The following is an 18,342-nucleotide window of genomic DNA, read 5'->3' as shown; positions in this document are numbered from 1 at the left end:
CCCCCCCCCCCCTGATCCCCCAGTGTAACCTGATATTGGTTCATTGTAAATACTTGAATTTGTGTTCCCTGTTCAGTGTTCATTCCCTCATCGTTTTTTTATTCATCCATGATCTGATCGTTCTTTTTCCATTTTTTAAAATCAATTATTTATTAATTTATTCATTCTTTAATTTACTTGTTTTTTTAGTAATTTTTTTTAACAATTCTTTGTTCATATATTCATTCTTTAATAAACATACTTGTTATTTTTTTATTCTTCAATCTTGCTTTACCAATAATTTGTTCATTTATTCATTCTTTAATCTACTTTTTCATCCTTAAATCTTTTTTTACCAATTATTCATTCATTAATTCATTTTTTTTATATACTCGTTAATTTATACATTCTTCATTTTTTCGCTTTATCAATTATTTCATTATTTATTCAATCTTTAATCTATCATTTATTCATTTTTTTTACCAATTCTTTCGTTTTCTCCTTCTTTAGTAATTCTATTGTTTATTTATTTAAAAACTGGGGGATGTCCCCTCCTGGAAAAATTAGAAGCCGCCCCTGAATGAGTTCGATGTTAATTTTTTTTTTGGTTTTATACTTATTTATTAATATTTATACACGTACTCATTTTTTTATGTTTTTGTTAGTTAATTTTTTCCTTCATATCTTCATGTTTGTTTAATTTTTTATTTTTAATCGTTAAAATGTTTTTTTTTCACATTCTGAGAAAATTTTATTTCATCATTCTTTATTTTATCTTATATTCATTCATTTTCCTAATTCATAATGGGTCATGGGAGTCACCTCTAAAATATTGGGCGCGTTCGGTTCAGCTGGTTTGACGTTTATTGGACACAAACAAACAAACGAACACCCAAACAAAAACAAACAAACAGACAGACAATCTAAGTATATATAGATTTATTTTTCATATTGTTCTCTTCTAGTTTTATTTCCGCTGTCAAGTGTCCCTGCACGTGATACTCTCCGAACATATTCTATATTTGCTTGCAATGCAGAGTAAGCAAGCAACGCATGAACCTATATGTAAAGAATAGTTTAATGAATTATCTAGATATCAATTTTGTTTATTGTTTAGTCATTAAAACCTTTTAAGAGTACGTACTTAATTAGCATTGAGTCATGATTGAAATAAAAGAAAATATAAATTTGACTGGCATCTGTTTGTTTGTGTCCAATAAACGTGAAAAAGGCTGAACCGTTTAGGCCCAAATATGAAAAAATGTCGACTCTTACAGGTTTTGAAAATCCACTAATTTAAACAGAAAATTCCGCAAAAATCTATGTTTATTGAAGTACGATAAAAAATGGCGACATAAAAGCAACAGCTAAACTTTTTTCTCTTTATACTTTTTGTCAACATTTGTGTTTAAAATGAAAACGTAAGAAAAACAACTCCCCAAGTTCAAACGTTGTTAAATATGATTAAAGCGCGATTGAATTCAAGCAAACGCATCTCGCCTTTGTCAGTTGAGGGTTCTTCTCTTGGTTCTCCCTCTCTTTCTCCGATGTTCTCTTATCTTTCTCCTCTCCTCGTTCTTATCTTCTATATTTATCATGTATCTGTTTGGTTCAAATCTAATAATTCTCACACATCTCTCCTTCTCCTTCATTTCTCCGTAAACTTCACACATTAATTTAACAGTATATCTAGAGACAGAGAGAGTAATATTTTCATATGATAATGCTCTGAAAGTAAATCGATTCTTCTGTAAAAACGACAAATTTCTATTTTCAACAATTTTATCAGTCTCTATGGGGGGAGCATAGAGGAAGTGCAAGGGGAAAAAGAGGAGAAGTATAGAGTAATTGTAAGGAACGGAGGAGTAAGAAGGAACTGGAGGGGAAAAGGATTTGCATGGAGAAAATGGGAGAGGTTTGGAGGGGTGGAGGGAAAAGGGGAAGTTATGGAGGGAAAAGGAGAAGTACGGAGGAACTGGAGTAGAAATAAGGAGTTTGAAGGAATTTGAGGGAAAACAGGAGTATGAAAGATCTGGAGGGAAAGGTGGAGTATGAAGGAACTGGAGGCAAAGGTGGAGTATGAAGGAACTGGAGGCAAAGGTGGAGTATGAAGGAACTGGAGGGAAAGGTTGAGTATGAAGAGACTGGAGGTGAATTGAGGATTTTGGAGAAGTTATGGAGTAACAGGATCGGAAAACACGGAGTTTTTAGGAAGTGGAGTGGAACGGAGGAATTTGGAGGAACTAAAGGAGTTTGGAGGAACTGGAGGAACTGGAGGAGAAGGATTGGAATGAAAGATTTAAGAAAAACCAAGAAGTCTGGGTGGAGGCATAGCAGGGAAATTAATGAGTACATACGATCTAGGGGGGGAGGGGACGGGAGTATCTAAGAGAAGCGGGATGATATGAGGTCTCGTGGGATTCCTACTGCCTGAGATGGCATGTTTAATGTTTAATACTTCTTGCGTCATTTAGCATCGGAGAATATTCACAAGGCTTGCCTTTGCAACGTACTTTGAACAGAGATAGCTCAGTTCACTAGCTTACATTCTTTTCAGATAGATAGCTTGGTTCACTAGCTTACATTCTTTTCAGATATATAGCTTGGTTCACTAGCTTACATTCTTTTCAGGTAAATAGATGGGTTCACTAGCTTGCATTCTTTCCAGATAGATAACTGGGTTCACTAGCTTGCATTCTTTCCAGATAGATAACTGGGTTCACTAGCTTGCATTCTTTGAAGAAAGATAGCTCTGTTCACTAGCTTGCATTCTTTCCAGAGAGATAGCTTGGTTCACTAGCTTGCATTCTTTCCAGATAGTTTCCAGAAAGTTGGGTTCACTAGCTTGCATTCTTTTCAGATAAATAGATGGGTTCACTAGCTTGCATTCTTTTCAGATAAATAGATGGGTTCACTAGCTTCCATCCTTTTCAGATAAATAGATGGGTTCACTAGCTTGCATTCTTTCCAGATAAATAACTGGGTTCACTAGCTTGCATTCTTTCCAGAGAGATAGCTTGGTTCACTAGCTTGCATTCTTTCCAGATAGTTTCCAGATAGTTGGGTTCACTAGCTTGCATTCTTTCCAGATAGATAGCTGGGTTCACTAGCTTGCATTCTTTCCAGATAGATAGCTTGGTTCATTAGCTTGCATTCTTTTCAGATAGATAGCTTGGTTCACTAGCTTGCATTCTTTCCAGATAGATAGCTTGGTTCACTAGCTTGCATTCTTTCCAGATAGATAGCTGGGTTCACTAGCTTGCATTCTTTTCAGATAGCTGGGTTCACTAGCTTGCATTCTTTTCAGATAGCTGGGTTCACTAGCTTGCATTCTTTTCAGATAGCTGGGTTCACTAGCTTGCATTCTTTTCAGATAGCTGGGTTCACTAGCTTGCATTCTTTTCAGATAGATAGCTTGGTTAATTAGCTTGCATTCTTTCCAGATAGCTGGGTTCACTAGGTTGAGTTCTTTCCACAGAGCTCAGTTCACTAGCTTGTATCTTTCCAGATAGCTCAGTTCACTAGCTTGAATTCTTTTCAGATAGGTGGTTTTACTAGCTTGCATTCTTTTCAGATAGCTGGGTTTACTAGCTTGAATACTTCTCAGATAGCTTGGTTTACTACCTTAATTTCTTTTCAGATAGCTGGGTTCACTAGCTTGCGTTATATACAAATAGCTGGGTTCACTATACTACATTCTTTCCAGATGGCTGGCTTTACTAGCTTGAATTTTTTCCAGATAACTCAGTTCACTAGCTTGCATTCTTTTCAGATAGCTGGGTTCACTAGCTAGAATTCTTTCCAAATTAATAGCTAGGTTTCCTAGAATGCGATCCTTCCAGGTTGATAACTGGGCTCACTAGAATGCATTCTTTTCAGATAGATAGCTAGTTCACTAGCTTGCATTCTTTCAAAATTAATAGCTGGGTTCACTAGCTTACAGTCAATCCAGAGCGCTGAGTTCACTAGCTTGAATTCTTTCAAGACAGATAACTGGGTTTCATAGAATGCATAATTAATTGCTATAATTACATAAATGTAGTAACAAATATAAAATAGTTGCAGATTTTTTGCCTGTAACATTATAACTTGTATGTGTATTATTAGCAATAAACTATATCTTATCTTATCTATGCATTCTTTCCAAATAGACAGATGGGTTCACTAGCTTGCATTCTCTCCAGATAGCTGGGTTCAATAGCTTGGATTCTTTCCAGATACCTGGGTTCAATAGCTTGAATTCTTTCCAGATATCTGGGTTCACTAGATTGAATTCTTTACAGATAGCTGGGTTCACAAGCTTGCATTCTTTACAGATAGTTGGGTTCACAAGCTTGAATTCTTTCCAGACAGATATCTGGGTTCACTAGATTGAATTCTTTACAGACAGATAGCTAGGTTTCCTAGAATTCATTCTTTCCAGATAGATTAATAGCCGAGTTCACTAGCTATCATTATTTCTAGCTCTAGATAACAAGGTTAAATAGCTTGTATTATTTCTAGATCTTGATAACAGGGTTGAATAGTTTGCATTATTTCTAGCTCTAGATAACAGGGTTATATAGATTGCATTATTTCTAGCTCTGGATAACAAGGTTAAATAGCTTGTATTATTTCTAGCTCTAGATAACAGGGTTGAATAGCTTGTATTATTTCTAGCTCTAGATAACAGGGTTGAATACCTTGTATTATTTCTAGCTCTAGATAACAGGGTTGAATAGCTTGTATTATTTCTAGCTCTAGATAACAGAGTTGAATAGGTTTCATTATTTCTAGCTCTAGATAACAAGGTTAAATAGCTTGCATTATTTCTAGCTCTAGATAACAGGATTATATAGATTGCATTATTACTAGCTCTAGATAACAGTGTTGAATAGCTTGTATTATTTCTAGCTCTAGATAACAGGGTTGAATAGCTTTTACTATTTCTAGCTCTAGATAACAGGGTTAAATAGCTTGTATTATTTCTAGCTCTAGATAACAGGGTTATATAGATTGCATTATTTCTGGATCTAGATAACAGGGTTGAATAGCTTGCATTATTTCTAGCTCTAGATAACAGGGTTGAATAGCTTGTACTATTTCTATCTCTAGATAACAGGGTTATATAGAATGCATTATTTCTAGATCTTGATAACAGGGTTATATAGATTGCTTTATTATTAGCTCTAGATAACAGGGTTATATAGATTGCATTATTTTTAGCTCTAGATAACAGGGTTATATAGATTGCATTATTTCTAGATCTTGATAACAGGGTTGCATAGTTTGCATTATTACTAGCTCTAGATAACAGGGTTATATAGATTGCATTATTTCAGCTCTTGATAAGAGGGTTGAATAGCTTGTATTGCATCTAGTTCTAGATAACAAGGTTAAATAGCTTATATTATTTCTAGATCTAGATAACAGGGTTGAATAGCTTGTATTACGTCTAGCTCTAGATGACAAGGTTAAATAGCTTTATTAATTCTAGATCTAGATAACAGGGTTATATAGATTGCATTATTTCTAGNTAATAATAATAATAATAATAATAATGATAATATACACTATCTATTTTAAAACAAGACATTCATATATATGTTGCCTATAGCCGGCCAAACGGCTGGACTGAATGGGCTGACATTTTTTGTGGACCTTTATCAGTTCAAAAATGTGGAAGATATTGTCGTTTTGAAAAGTGTTTAATTCTGACAAATTCGTCCATTATTTCTGAAACAGAAACCCGTAATTTACTTTAACAGAGAAAACACAATTTTTAAAATGAAAATTTTTTAACTTTTATCAAAGCAAAAGGTTTGGAGGGTCCGTTGTAAATTGGACATGCCAGTCTATAAATGGAGGAAAGTCTTTAAAATCTTGTCCTTTGGCATTAATTGACAGTATTTGAAGTTTTCAGATTTTAGTTCAATGTTGATCACGTTTAGATCTACACAACTATGGAGATATCAATCAACTTTGAAGACTTTCAAGATTCGCCAGTCTTTGATTTTATCTTACCCATCCATAATTAAAGTTTTTCTTATACGTGAATATGAAGAATTTAAAGCTTTAAAAGCTTTTTCAAGGTTATAGAGGAGTGTTAAGCTAAATCCTTGGTGGATTTTTGCATCAGATGGAGATGTTTTAGATGATAGTGTAATTATTGCCATTTTTAAGCAATCGAATTTTTTTTTGTCCATCTAACGTCATATTTTAGCTGGGTTTGAAACACTTAAAAAACACTGAACTAAAAATTCAAAACAAATCAGACATAAAACGCGGATTTAGGTCTGAAAACCCCAAGATTCCTTTCCTAATCACAAGGGCGAATACAGAAATAAATCTAGGTGGGGGCGAAATTTGCTCGAAGCGGCAAAATTTTTGTTTTTGCAAAATTTGAACTTTAAATTCAAAACAGTTGGCTTCATGGATTTAGCATAAGATACTTTAAAGGTACACACATACAGTCAAATTACCTTGCATGTTTTTATCTCTTCTTCAAAGCACTAGCAGAAAAAAAAAATTTCTAAAAAATCGACACTTTTTTAAACTGTTATGTTAGTAATTATTAGGTTTTAAACTAGAGATGGTAATAGACATTTTTGAAAATGAAAAACTCAACTTAAACTTTAGTTCTGTAAGATGAAAAAAGGACAAAGGTCCAGAAAAGGATTATGACTTGTAAAAGTTTCTGTTTTGAAAAAAAGTAGGAGTACAATTGTAATCTTTATAATAAAACTCTTAGTTCATTTATATGTTTGCTATGGCTGGCCAAACGGCTGAATAAAATGTGCTGAATTTTAGTGAGGAAACTTTTGGGATGACGTAAAATTCCACGGGCAAAGCCTGGCACTTCAGCTAGTTTGTAATAAAAAGAAAGATTACAAAACGGCGGTGCAATGAATAGAGTAAATTAAATCCAGATTAAAAATAACAAAAATGGTCTTTTATTACCTCCAAACTCAAGCCTTCGTGGGCTGGCATTTAAAAATAATTGTTTTTCATGCTATCCCTGATGGCGCCCATCCGATTGGGATGAATGTGCATTCTAAATAGATTTTTCATTCGGACTTCTGTCATGGTGGCTCTGGTCCACATATACAACTTTCTTAGTGCACTGAATGAACAGCAAACTAATTTTTTTATGTTCTTCATTCTTGAGTTTCAAGATTTTTTTTGTGAAAGCTACGATGAATCTCTTGATTACTTTAATTTCGTAGTTCATACTAAATAAACAATAATCTCCCTTTTTATATCCGCACGTATATTCTATAATATATCTATGGTTTTATAATAATTTATTAAATAATTTTAAGAACATTGTTTCTAAAATTCACCCACACATGCTTTATGATTTTTGTGGTTGGGTGAATAATGACAATGTAAAATGTTCAGGGATGTAGATTGATGTCGAAAAGGAAAGGAGGGGGTGTGTGAACCCTCTCGGAAAGTGTAAAAAGCCNCACTGGTTTCCTGGAGTCCTTGACACTGGTTTCCTGGAGTCCTTGACACTGGTTTCCTGGAGTCCTTGACACTGGTTTCCTGGAGTCCTTGACACTGGTTTCCTGGAGTCCTTGACACTGGTTTCCTGGAGTCCTTGACACTGGTTTCCTGGAGTCCTTGACACTGGTTTCTTGGAGTCCTTGACACTGGTTTCCTGGACAGTTGGTTACCTGATGACACTTACTATGCATCTGACCCACAATGCAAATGCAAAGGAGACTTAAGAGACGTTTATAAAGAGAGAATAAAAGAAATACAAGAGGTTTCGTGAATATGTCAAGGTATTATTGAGTTGATCTTAGCTTAACCTTAGTATTATTTTGTCAGCACTAGAGTTGATCTGAGCTTAATCTCCGTATTATCTAATCTGAGTTAAGACTGATATTATCGTCATGTTTACTGAACAGTGCCACAGTTGATCTTAGCTTATAATCTAGTCTGAGTTAAGACTGATAAAATCATAATGTTCTCAAATCGGGTTGTTCCGTTAAAACGGTAGAACCGAAATAAGGGCTTTGTTGAGATTCTTTAAAATTGGTTAAGTTGAGAATTGATGGCGATTATTTATTACAACAAATACATTATAATAACATTATTTTAATTTTTTCATCGAAAACAATTATAAATAGTGTTCCATTAAAAGACAAGAAAATGATATAAGCTAGTGGAAACCAGAGCTGAAAACTTTAAAGGTGGATATCGAGATTAACGCTTGATCCTCTCTTTCTCATAATATCGAGACTAACCTAATCTTGTACTTGTATCCTGAAAATTGTATGAAATTCAACCAATTACAGTCACGTATATATGATGCCGATAAATTTAAAATTTTGCGCGCCATTTAAGATTAACATACAGAAACGGGAGGAACGAAGTTTTTTTTTTTCTTCTTCCGGGCAAAGATGGCTGATTTACAACGGTACCCAACGGTACAGCTTTTCTAATCAAGTATGAATTGGATTTTAATATTTTTGTTTTCTTAAACTGTTCATTTTTATTTGCGGTTTCTCTGCAAGAGTAAAAAGCGCTTTCCTTGTTTAAAGACGGAATGGGAAAACGCAAAGTCAAAAAAACGACGGTTTCTTCCACATTTTAGATCAGATCAAGGTTTCAACAGTTTCGGTAGAAATCGAGGCCTTATCATCTTTGCATGGAGGAGGGTTACTTGAAATTACACTTACAGTCCCACTAGCTGAGTTACAATGGAAAAGATTTTGTCCTTTTTCTGTTTTACACCGCTTTCAATTCTCATTTCTATTTTGACTCTAGCATCTCATCATAGAGAAACCACAAATCAAATCAAATTAAATCAAATTAAATCAAATTAAATCAAATTTCTAGTGAAATAAGAATGATATCTCATTCATTCTTGATAAGACTGATAGAAAAGAATTATGAACATAAAAAAAACTTTAGTGAAAGGTAGAAAACAAAAAACAAAAAACAAAAAAGGTAGAGAAGAATTATAAACATCATAAATCAACAAAGTTTAGTTAAAGAGAGAAAATAAAAAAACTAAACTGATAGAGAAGAATTATAAACATAAACACAAATCAACTGAGAATAGAGAATAGAATAAAAACAAACCAGATAGAGAAGAATTATAAACATAAACATAAATCAACTGAGAATAGAGAGTAGAATAAAAACAAACCAGATAGAGAAGAATTATAAACCTAAACATAAATCAATAAAGTTTAGTTAAAGAGAGAAAATAAAAAAACTAAACTGATAGAGAAGAATTATAAACATAAACATAAATCAATAAAGTTTAGTTATAATTATTAATTACTACTTAACCGGGAGATTAAGGGAGGATAATTAAATTGAGGGGAAAACCACTTAGCCGAGGGCCTCCAAGACCTTTTTGGGGTTCTAAACCTCACGAGCGTAGCGAGGGAGGTTTAGAACCCCCAAAAAAACTAAACTGATATAGAAGAATTATAAACATAAATACAAATCAACTGAGAATAGAGAATAGAAAAAAAACTAACCAGATAGAGAAGAATTAAAGGTAGAAAGAAAAGAAAAAAAGGTTAAAGGGAGAATAGAATATAAACTAACCAGATAGAGAACAATTAAAGATAGAAAGAAAAGAAAAAAAGGTTAAAGGGAGAATAGAATAAAACTAACCAGATAGAGAAGAATTAAAGGTAGAAAGAATAGAAACAAGTTTAAAGGGAGAATAGAATAAAAACTAACCAGATAGAGAAGCATTAAAGTTTTCTCGTCCTCTGTCATCTTCTCTCCAATAAGACAAGGAAAAGACGACCTGTTCTCCGAGATATATTCATGATAGAACTGCTCCTGCTCCTTGAGCTCTATGTCTATGGATTGGATGGGTTGGGAGAGGATGGTGAGAAGACTGGATCTTATCTCGGAACAGACTAGGTTCGGATATCTTGTCTCCAGCATCTTTACCAGCAGATGATTCCCCCTGTTTGTATCCAGCTCTAATTGACTAAAATAGCAAAGAAAATAATTCTCTTAAACAAAACCAATTTAAAAAGATAATTTCCAATTCTCTAAAAAAAATCATTTTGAGATTAAAATCAAAGATTAAAAGTAATTTTATAATTTTAAAATTATCTCGGAAAATCAAGATCATTCTCTCTAATCGATCCATTTTATAAAGAATATTCAAATTTAAAATATTATCAAAACATCTGGTCTTTACTTAAATATACCAGAGCTAAACCTTCAGGTTAAACCTTGAGTAAACCGTTAGCATAAATTACAAACGACGTTGGAGTAAACCCGGAGAAAAATGGAACCAGGAGTAAACCGTCAGAATAAGGTTAAACCTGGGAGAAAAATGGAACCTGGAGTAAACTGTCAGGATAAGGTTGAACCCGGAGAAAAATGGAACCTGGAGTAAACTGTCAGGATAAGGTTGAACCCGGAGAAAAATGAAACCAGTAGTAAACCGTCAGGATAAGGTTAAATCCGGAGAAAAATGAAACCAGTAGTAAACCGTCAGGATAAGGTTAAACCCGGAGAAAAATGAAACCAGTAGCAAACCGTCAGGATAAGGTTAAACCCGGAGAAAAATGTAGCAAAGTGTAAGCTAATTCCTGAATTCCTGTACCCGGAGAAAACCTTACTTAAATACATTGTAAACCAGAAGACAAAACTTATGTATCTAAAATCTGTGCTGTCAGCGCTGAGACGTTTTATTTCCTCATTGATGATTCAACCTCAGACGAAGGATAGATCTTTGATGGCTTGACAACTTTCCCTAGTTTATGAATCAAACCCTGACCTGGAGTAAACTTAAACCCTGGACCCGGAGTAAACTTGAACCCTGGACCCGGAGTAAACTTGAACCCTGGACCCAGAGTAAACTTGAACCCTGGACCCAGAGTAAACTTGAACCCTGGACCCAGAGTAAACTTGAACCCTGGACCCAGAGTAAACTTGAACCCTGGACCCGGAGTAAACTTGAACCCTGGACCCCGAGTTAACTTGAACCCTGGACCCAGAGTAAACTTGAACCCTGGACCCGGAGTAAACTTGAACCCTGGACCCTCCCTGGACCCGGAGTAAACTTAAATCCAACCTTGTTGAGATCATCTCATCTCTGAGTCTGCGAACTATGGTGACAGGGCCAGAATATTTGCTCAGCTGTTCTCCGACGTTGAGGTTAATGTAGTTGTTAACAGCGTGTTTAACGATACCCGCCATAAACTTCGGCATCCGAGGAATCGCCAACGGTTCCAGACTGTCGAATGTCGCATCAAGAACCTAGAAAACATTTCCGTTAAAATCTTCACAAATATTTTGACAAAAACAAACAAACTTACCAGTCCTTTAATTTCTGGATAGTTCATAGCCAACCAACTTGCTGTATACCCTCCAATAGACCAACCTAATATAAATTAAATTGAAAAGGAATCGAGTCATTGCCACAAACTCAAATTTTCTAATCCCTATATCTTTGCAGCCTGATGGTAAAAACTTAAATGATCCAACAGAATTCGTATACGACATTGGGTTGCAAATTATAGGGATTAGAAAAACAGAGTTTGTGGTGAAGACTCAGTTCCTTTCAAGAAACAAAAAAATCCTGGTTCATTATTTTGAAAAAATGTAAAACTTTAGGTATATTTTACAAACTTTTGTATTTTAAATCTGTTCCTCTCCTAACGATTAAAATTAAAGCCGTAGGACAACTTTGAATAATTTCTTAACTTCTTCATGCGGACCACTAACATTCCGGGAATTCGCCTGAAATCCTTTAATTTGAAGTTTACGATGTGGATGATGATTTAAGTCGATGTGGCTAAGTTCTTTCTTAACCAAAAGTTTTAGCATTAAAAAACTAATTTCATTAAAAAAATCTATATATAATGAAGCTCTTCACTCATTTATATATTTTAGCTATAGCTGGCCAAACAGCTGGACCAAATAGACTGAAATGTGGGTAACCTAAGGATGACATAGGCAATCCTCCCCCTGAAATTTCGTAATTTAAAAATTTCGTTTCCAAAGCGTTTTTAAAATTCCACGGGTAACGCCGGGCACTTCAGCTGGTCTTTATTTAATATATTTACCCATAACAATAATATTCTCAGGTTTGAACTGAAGTTTATGTATTGCAAACTGCATAACTGCATCCGCTGCATTTCGTTCTTGCTCCGGATACGGGGAACCTCGACAAAATACAAATATAAACAAAAAATAATTATTCAATGGGAATGTTATTGTAATTTCACGTGTTGATTCACATCGACACTCTTTAAACCTTTTTCTGATCAATAATATGACATCAGAAGTGTTCAATTCTGATTATTTACTTTTCAACAGCAAAAATTTGCAAGTCACTTTACAGTTTACACTTGAAAATAACGAAATTTTGATCCCAAAAAGCCTTTAAGGGTACTGATGTGAATCGGATATGCCACTCTAAAACGGGAAAGCCACTTAAAAGAATGACCACAGTCAGTTTAAGGGTGAAGGAATATTCCACAAAACAGTTCACATAAATCATTTAGCAACTTAATAATATTGCTACTTGATAAATCAAAAATCTGAAGAATCTACTGGAGATAAATTACTCTCCGAAATGAAATATCATATTTCTAATCCAACAACTATTAAAAAAAAAAAAATATCAAGCATGTCTAATGTCTATGAGTGTGCAGCATGTACAGGGTTACCCACAAAGGATGAGACGTTAATGATATACCTGTAGACCCTGAGAAGCCCGGATGGTTCCAACCGAGTGTACTGTATCCTATAGCTAATGGAGTACTCATAATTCCAATCTCATAGAACCCGGCATTCCCCTCACAGCAAATCACAAGAATATTACCGTTACACCTTAATAAGAAAGAATCTTTAAATATTCTACATTAGCTTTACTATGCAGTTCAGAATAATCTAAAATTGAACTTTCTTCTCTAGAAATTAACCCCAATAAGATTATGTTTTCTTCCTGAAAACTGTTTTTCTTTTTAATTAAACCTTCTTTATTTCTAAAAACTTAAAAACTAGTTTTTGCTGGTTTTTGTTTTTACAGTCAATTATATCGATAATCTTAAAATTTAAATCCCAGCCAGATTTTTCAAATTCCTGAAAATAGTTCATTGAATATTTTTTTATTTTAAAATTGCGATCTCGATATTCAATGCGGGCACTTTAAGTTTGAGGATCAATGCTTGATTCCTTCATTCACTCTGGTATTTTACAATTTTAAAAGTTCCTTGAAAATTATGATAGGTTTATATTAATGGCTAAAACGCACCTTGTAGAAATATGTAGTGAAAATAATGATTCAGGAGAATTCATCGATTAAGTTTTACATTTACGATAAACGGTTTACCCCAATTTCAAAGAATCCAAAGCATTTTTTATTTTCATAACTTACTTGGTTGACTGGTTAACGAACATGGTATCAATATCATTATTATCTCGGGTTCGAATCTTGCTCCGGGTCCCATTATACTCCAGATGAAGTTTGGTTCGTCCTTCTAGGAGAGGAGTCTCCAGTAGAAGTCCCATTACTCCCATAGAACCAGGATACACTAGACTCATTCCTGGAAAGTTTTTATATAATATTCTAGACTTTCTTTCTTTGAATTTAGTTAGCATTTTATAATGTTGCCACCATCTTATCTTCTTATCTAATAAAAAAACCAAAATATTTGGCAGACTTTTCCGTTTTCATTCCTGTATTTACAAAATATAGAATTTAAAACTAACAGAGGTAATTTGAAAAATTCATCAGTTCATCGGAAGCTCCACAAAAAATGTGGACACGATCGGTTTGGTTGAAGGCGTTTTGTTGGACATAAACAAACAGAAAACTATATATATTTATTATATTTATATGTGTAATACAGTTCAATTACATGAAATATTATAAAAAGAATAAAACAATACCAACAGTATTTGTGAGCATCTTTGCCAATAGATCAGTCACTGACAACATTGAACCTGACCTGCTCCCTTCCAATACTTTCCGAGCTTTTACCCTACAAAATAAGGATGTAAGAACATGATGAAAATAAAACATCAGATAAATGAAAGAATTCAATGCCCGGAGGTATTCCGCACACCCTTTTTCTAATGATTTGTTGATTTTTATCGCTCCCTCTTACATTTAAAAAACAAAAACAAAAAAACAATTAAACTTTTTTTTTTAATTTAGAAAAGGGACAATTCTTAACAAAACATATTTTAATCATGAAAAAATCCCTGATTCGGTTTAGCCGTTTTGACGTTTATTGGGATTTAAAAAAACCAACGAAGATTTTTATACCAGTCGGATTTCCTGACCTACTGAACTGAGTGAGGGGGGTCTATTTCAAGCATGTTTGAAATTTAATTATTAAGTTCAACCCAATTATCCTATTTAATTTGATCCACATTTATAAATTTCCATCTCTCATAAGGGTCAAGTATAAACCGCAACAAAGATTCAAATTTAAAATGTAAAAAAAATCGAATTTACTATTTTTTGTATTTATATTTACACTTACTCTTCAATCTCTTTCACATCAAAATCCACCGGCCAAGATTTGAACTGAAAATCAAACCGTTCCAACACTGCCTGAATCAAATAAAACATTTTCTAAAATTTTGGTGGAGAAAAAATTTGAGAACTCACAATTTTTATAGTGTTTTATAGATGAAATTTCCTAGTAAAAATTTCATTTCTAAACGAGAAAAGCAAACACGGGTTTTCAAATCTGATCTTAGGATTTCTTAGAATCGGATTAAAAATTCGAATTTACGTAAACTCGCATTTTTATCTAATGAAAGAGAAAAAATTATTTAATTTTTAAATATCTAATTACCTTTGATTTGGGAGTATATTCTTTGTGTGCGTTGGCTAAAACATCAATAAACGTTGAGTAGTGCGGATTTTGTAACCTGAAATAGTAGCCATGCCATGTATTCCTGTTCATTTTCTGTAAATATGATGAAAATTGCTCAGGGTTGAACTTTTTCACTTTTTAATCCAATAAGTTTTTAAAAATAGATTCAACAAGATATCAGAAGTTTATAGGGTTACCCACAAATGATGAGACTTCAGAGACGATTGTACNCACACACACACACAAATTCATTTCTGTATACACTTTGTTTGGGGAAAATCGATCAAGGAGTTCCTGAGTTATGGGATTACTACTTTATATTCAGTCATAATCAGAAAGAGCCGGAATTAATTGACAGTTATTCAGGCGATTTTACATATATATCTTTGGCAATTTTAAATGCTCAAAAAAGGCAGACCACATTTTGGAAATAGCAGGACTAGGGTTTTTTTTTTAATTTTTGTTTTATCAATCATAGTTGCAAGATTATATCGCACAGTCTTTTGATTACTTATAAATTAATTCCGCACCACAGTTTGGAAATGGTAGGACTTGGGCTATTTTTTGAATTTTGTTTTATCAATCATATTTGTAAAATTATATCGTAAAGTCGTCTGATTACTTATAAATTAATTCCGGGTCTTTTTAATTAGCACTGTATAAGATATGAGAAAACAACTACCTCCTAAAACTAAAAGGTTTGATGATAAAAACTAACAATAGCTGACCTCCCAATAGTTCTTGAGATGAGAGAAAATAAACCAATGAGCCCGAGTCCTGTGAGAAACTTGAAAACTAGGATTCCTCCGTCCGGAGTAAACCATCCTCGTCGTAGAGCCAGGGGGAGAACCAGGGGACTAGTGTAGATCACCAGACTCGTAGCACAGTAAAGCTAGAACACAGTACAACTAGATATAGTACACGGTACAGCTTGATATAGTACACAGTACAGCTAGATATAGTACACAGTACAACTAGATATAGTACACTGTACAGCTAGATATAGTACACTGTACAGCTAGAGAAAGTACGCAATACAGTTAGATATAGTGCACAGTAGAGCTAGATAAAGTACACAGTACAGCTGGATAAAGTGCACCGTAAAGTAAGATATAGTTTACTGTACAGCTAGATATATATTTTAGAAGGAGGGGGGGGGGGGGGGGGGGGCGGCAAATCATTCTCTAGGAAATTATCGTCATTTGATGTATTACAAGATAGTACACAAAACAGGACAGTATAGATGAGATATTTATTAGTACATGTTTAAAGTGTGCATATGGTATAATTTGTTAAAAATAAGCGTAATCAAACAACAAAGTTGTTTAGGGGACAAAACCTGAATATACATTATATAAATAAATCGGTTCAGTACGAATGTAAGATTTTCGGACACCTTTCCTATCAATTTTGTGCATACATAGTTAGTATGTGTTTTGTAATATATCAGGGTAAGGTTAAACTAGGACAGTTTTTGGGCCGAGCGTTACGGCTATGGGACAGGCTAGGGGGCCGAGCGCCGCGGCTAAAACAGGCTAAGGGACCAGGCACTGCGGCCCCATGGCTTTAGGTATATCCTAAAATACAATACAAAATGTTGATGGGAGGGAGGGGGGGGGGAGGGGTAAAAAATTCTAAAGTAAAAAAATTACATAAATCAAATAACTTACGGATGTAAACACGTTATCTCCGAACTTTTCAAACTTATTTGGAATGTAAACAACAGCCTTGGATATCACCATTTATAATATTTGGAAAGTTAAACAAATGTTTGAAAATAATAAATTAAATTAGAAATGAATATATTTTTTTAATGGTGCAAATTCCTTGTGTCCAGTTGGCTTTTCTACCACAGAGCGTAAAACCCTCGGGCCATGAATATAATACAAATTTCGATACATTTTCGTCATTTAACAGCTCTGAAATTATTTAACAAGTAGAAATAAAATATCTAAATCTACATAAACACCGAACAAGATAATGAAGCGCACCGAGGCTGAAATGCCGCAAATATTATTAAAGTTTCAAAGTAATTAAAGCTTAAAATGAAAGAGTATTATCATTAAAATGGTTGAAAAAAAGTATAAATTATTAAATTGTAAAGGTCGCTTTATCAGAAAAATTCGTTTTTAGGTAAAAATTGTGTTTTTATTAATCTTTATTTTTGAATAAACTCATAAAACTAATATTCTCTGATAGGAGAAGTCGTCTCTCCTCCTCCTGGTGCGGCTCCAGGTAGATAAACTAGTTTTATTATCCTAACCCGTTTACAAACAGTTTATTGTGACGAAAGTGAAACTCGGCTACTATGCAGTACAATTATAAACCGACGATTGAATTGAAGTTATTAAATTTTAGCACGACAGAACTAAAGGGAGTAAAATAGCGTTGAATTAAGTTTCGCTTCAACCGACTCATGGCCAGAAATTTGGGTAATTTCCTGGGGGGNCTGGGGAGGGGGTCCAAAAATCGTATACTAGGACAGACTCGAAATTTGGCTAAAATTACGATGAACGATAAAGTTGTTAAAAATGATTTTACTTAATGAATGTCCGTTCTTGTTTAAATGATGAACTATAAAGGGACATGTCCATACTATTTTTTTTTATAGATTTTTGTTCAAAAACCAGTTTATATTTCTTGAACTTTCACACTTTTCTTTTGTCGAAAAAGTAATCACAAACATTAACTTTCATTTTTCAATCGATTTTCAAAATTCCACCCTACAGAGCGCCCCATTTCATATTAAGTCAAAAGTATTGTTTATCTTTTCTTCTTAATCATAATATTTCCCCATTTGGGTCTGTCCTAGTATACGATTTTTGGACCCCCGCCCCCCCCTCCTATCAATTTTGTACATGACCATTGTTATTTAGGGTTAGGTTAGGTTAATATACTTTCTGGGCCGAGCGCTGCGGCTGGATGGGCTAGGGGTCCGAGCGCTGCGGCCACGGGTTAGGTTAGGTTAATAAGCTTCTTGTCAGACCCATGTACAAAATTGATGGGAGGGGGGGGGTCCAAAAATCGCATACTAGGAAATTACCCCCCATTTGTGGGAATATGAGCATATTTGAGTGGCTTGGAGCCTTGGTAGGCCTTGTATTGTACATGTGCACTTTTCACGATGTAAGATACAAATTTAACGTTTATCCCAGAGAACTTTCGATCACAATTTGAATTTTTAAACATAATTTTCCCTGTTATACTTTTTTATTTGCACATGCGTTATAAAAAAAATAGTAAAGGACATTTTAGTAAATTTAAAGATTGGTGAATTACAGACCAATACGGGATTGATTTCCAATAGAAGATGTGCACGATCTTATATGTAGTAGGCGTTTGGAATGAAATCATATTTTTAGAACTTTTAAATATTGTGGTGTACTGCATGAACGGCATTTACTGTGCATTTTCTTTTCTTTGAGGGATTGTTTTAATCAGAGATAGGGTCTGTCCTAGAGAACGATTTTTGGAACCCCCCTAGGATCAAATTTCTATCAAATATCTTACTTTTAAATTCAGAATGTCTAAAAGGTGGGAGGGGGGGGGGGGG

The 18,342-nt window shown here is 34.1% G+C and overlaps 1 protein-coding gene across 1 annotated transcript; it reads right to left on the bottom strand.

The window, feature by feature from the left end:
• Positions 1-9,558: 9,558 nt before the first annotated feature.
• Positions 9,559-16,760, bottom strand: LOC111711435 (protein ABHD16A). The gene is made up of 12 exons (XM_023485803.1): positions 16,616-16,760; positions 16,460-16,516; positions 15,518-15,681; positions 14,769-14,844; positions 14,451-14,521; positions 13,852-13,943; positions 13,337-13,505; positions 12,656-12,789; positions 12,021-12,119; positions 11,271-11,335; positions 11,027-11,211; positions 9,559-9,928 (listed from the first exon to the last, which is right to left on the bottom strand). The coding sequence occupies exons 1-12, from the start codon at positions 16,697-16,699 to the stop codon at positions 9,574-9,576; spliced, it is 1,551 nt and encodes a 516-aa protein (XP_023341571.1). The 5' UTR covers positions 16,700-16,760; the 3' UTR covers positions 9,559-9,573.
• Between the last annotated feature and the right edge of the window lie 1,582 nt (positions 16,761-18,342).

The sequence above is a fragment of the Eurytemora carolleeae genome, unplaced genomic scaffold, assembly GCF_000591075.1.
Source record: "Eurytemora carolleeae unplaced genomic scaffold, Eaff_2.0 scaffold32, whole genome shotgun sequence".
Lineage (NCBI taxonomy): Eukaryota > Metazoa > Arthropoda > Copepoda > Calanoida > Temoridae > Eurytemora > Eurytemora carolleeae.
Note: the sequence above shows the minus strand (reverse complement) of the source record. Positions and strands in the feature narration are given on the sequence as shown.

Excerpts from the sequence above, each read along its gene's own strand:
- LOC111711435 (XM_023485803.1), bottom strand. The coding sequence starts at position 16,699 with ATGACGAAAATGTATCGAAATTTGTATTATATTCATGGCCCGAGGGTT. Across the intron at positions 13,944-14,450 it reads GATGTGAAAGAGATTGAAGA|GGTAAAAGCTCGGAAAGTAT; the intron begins GTAAGTGTAAAT and ends CTTATTTTGTAG. Across the intron at positions 11,212-11,270 it reads ATCCAGAAATTAAAGGACTG|GTTCTTGATGCGACATTCGA; the intron begins GTAAGTTTGTTT and ends AATGTTTTCTAG.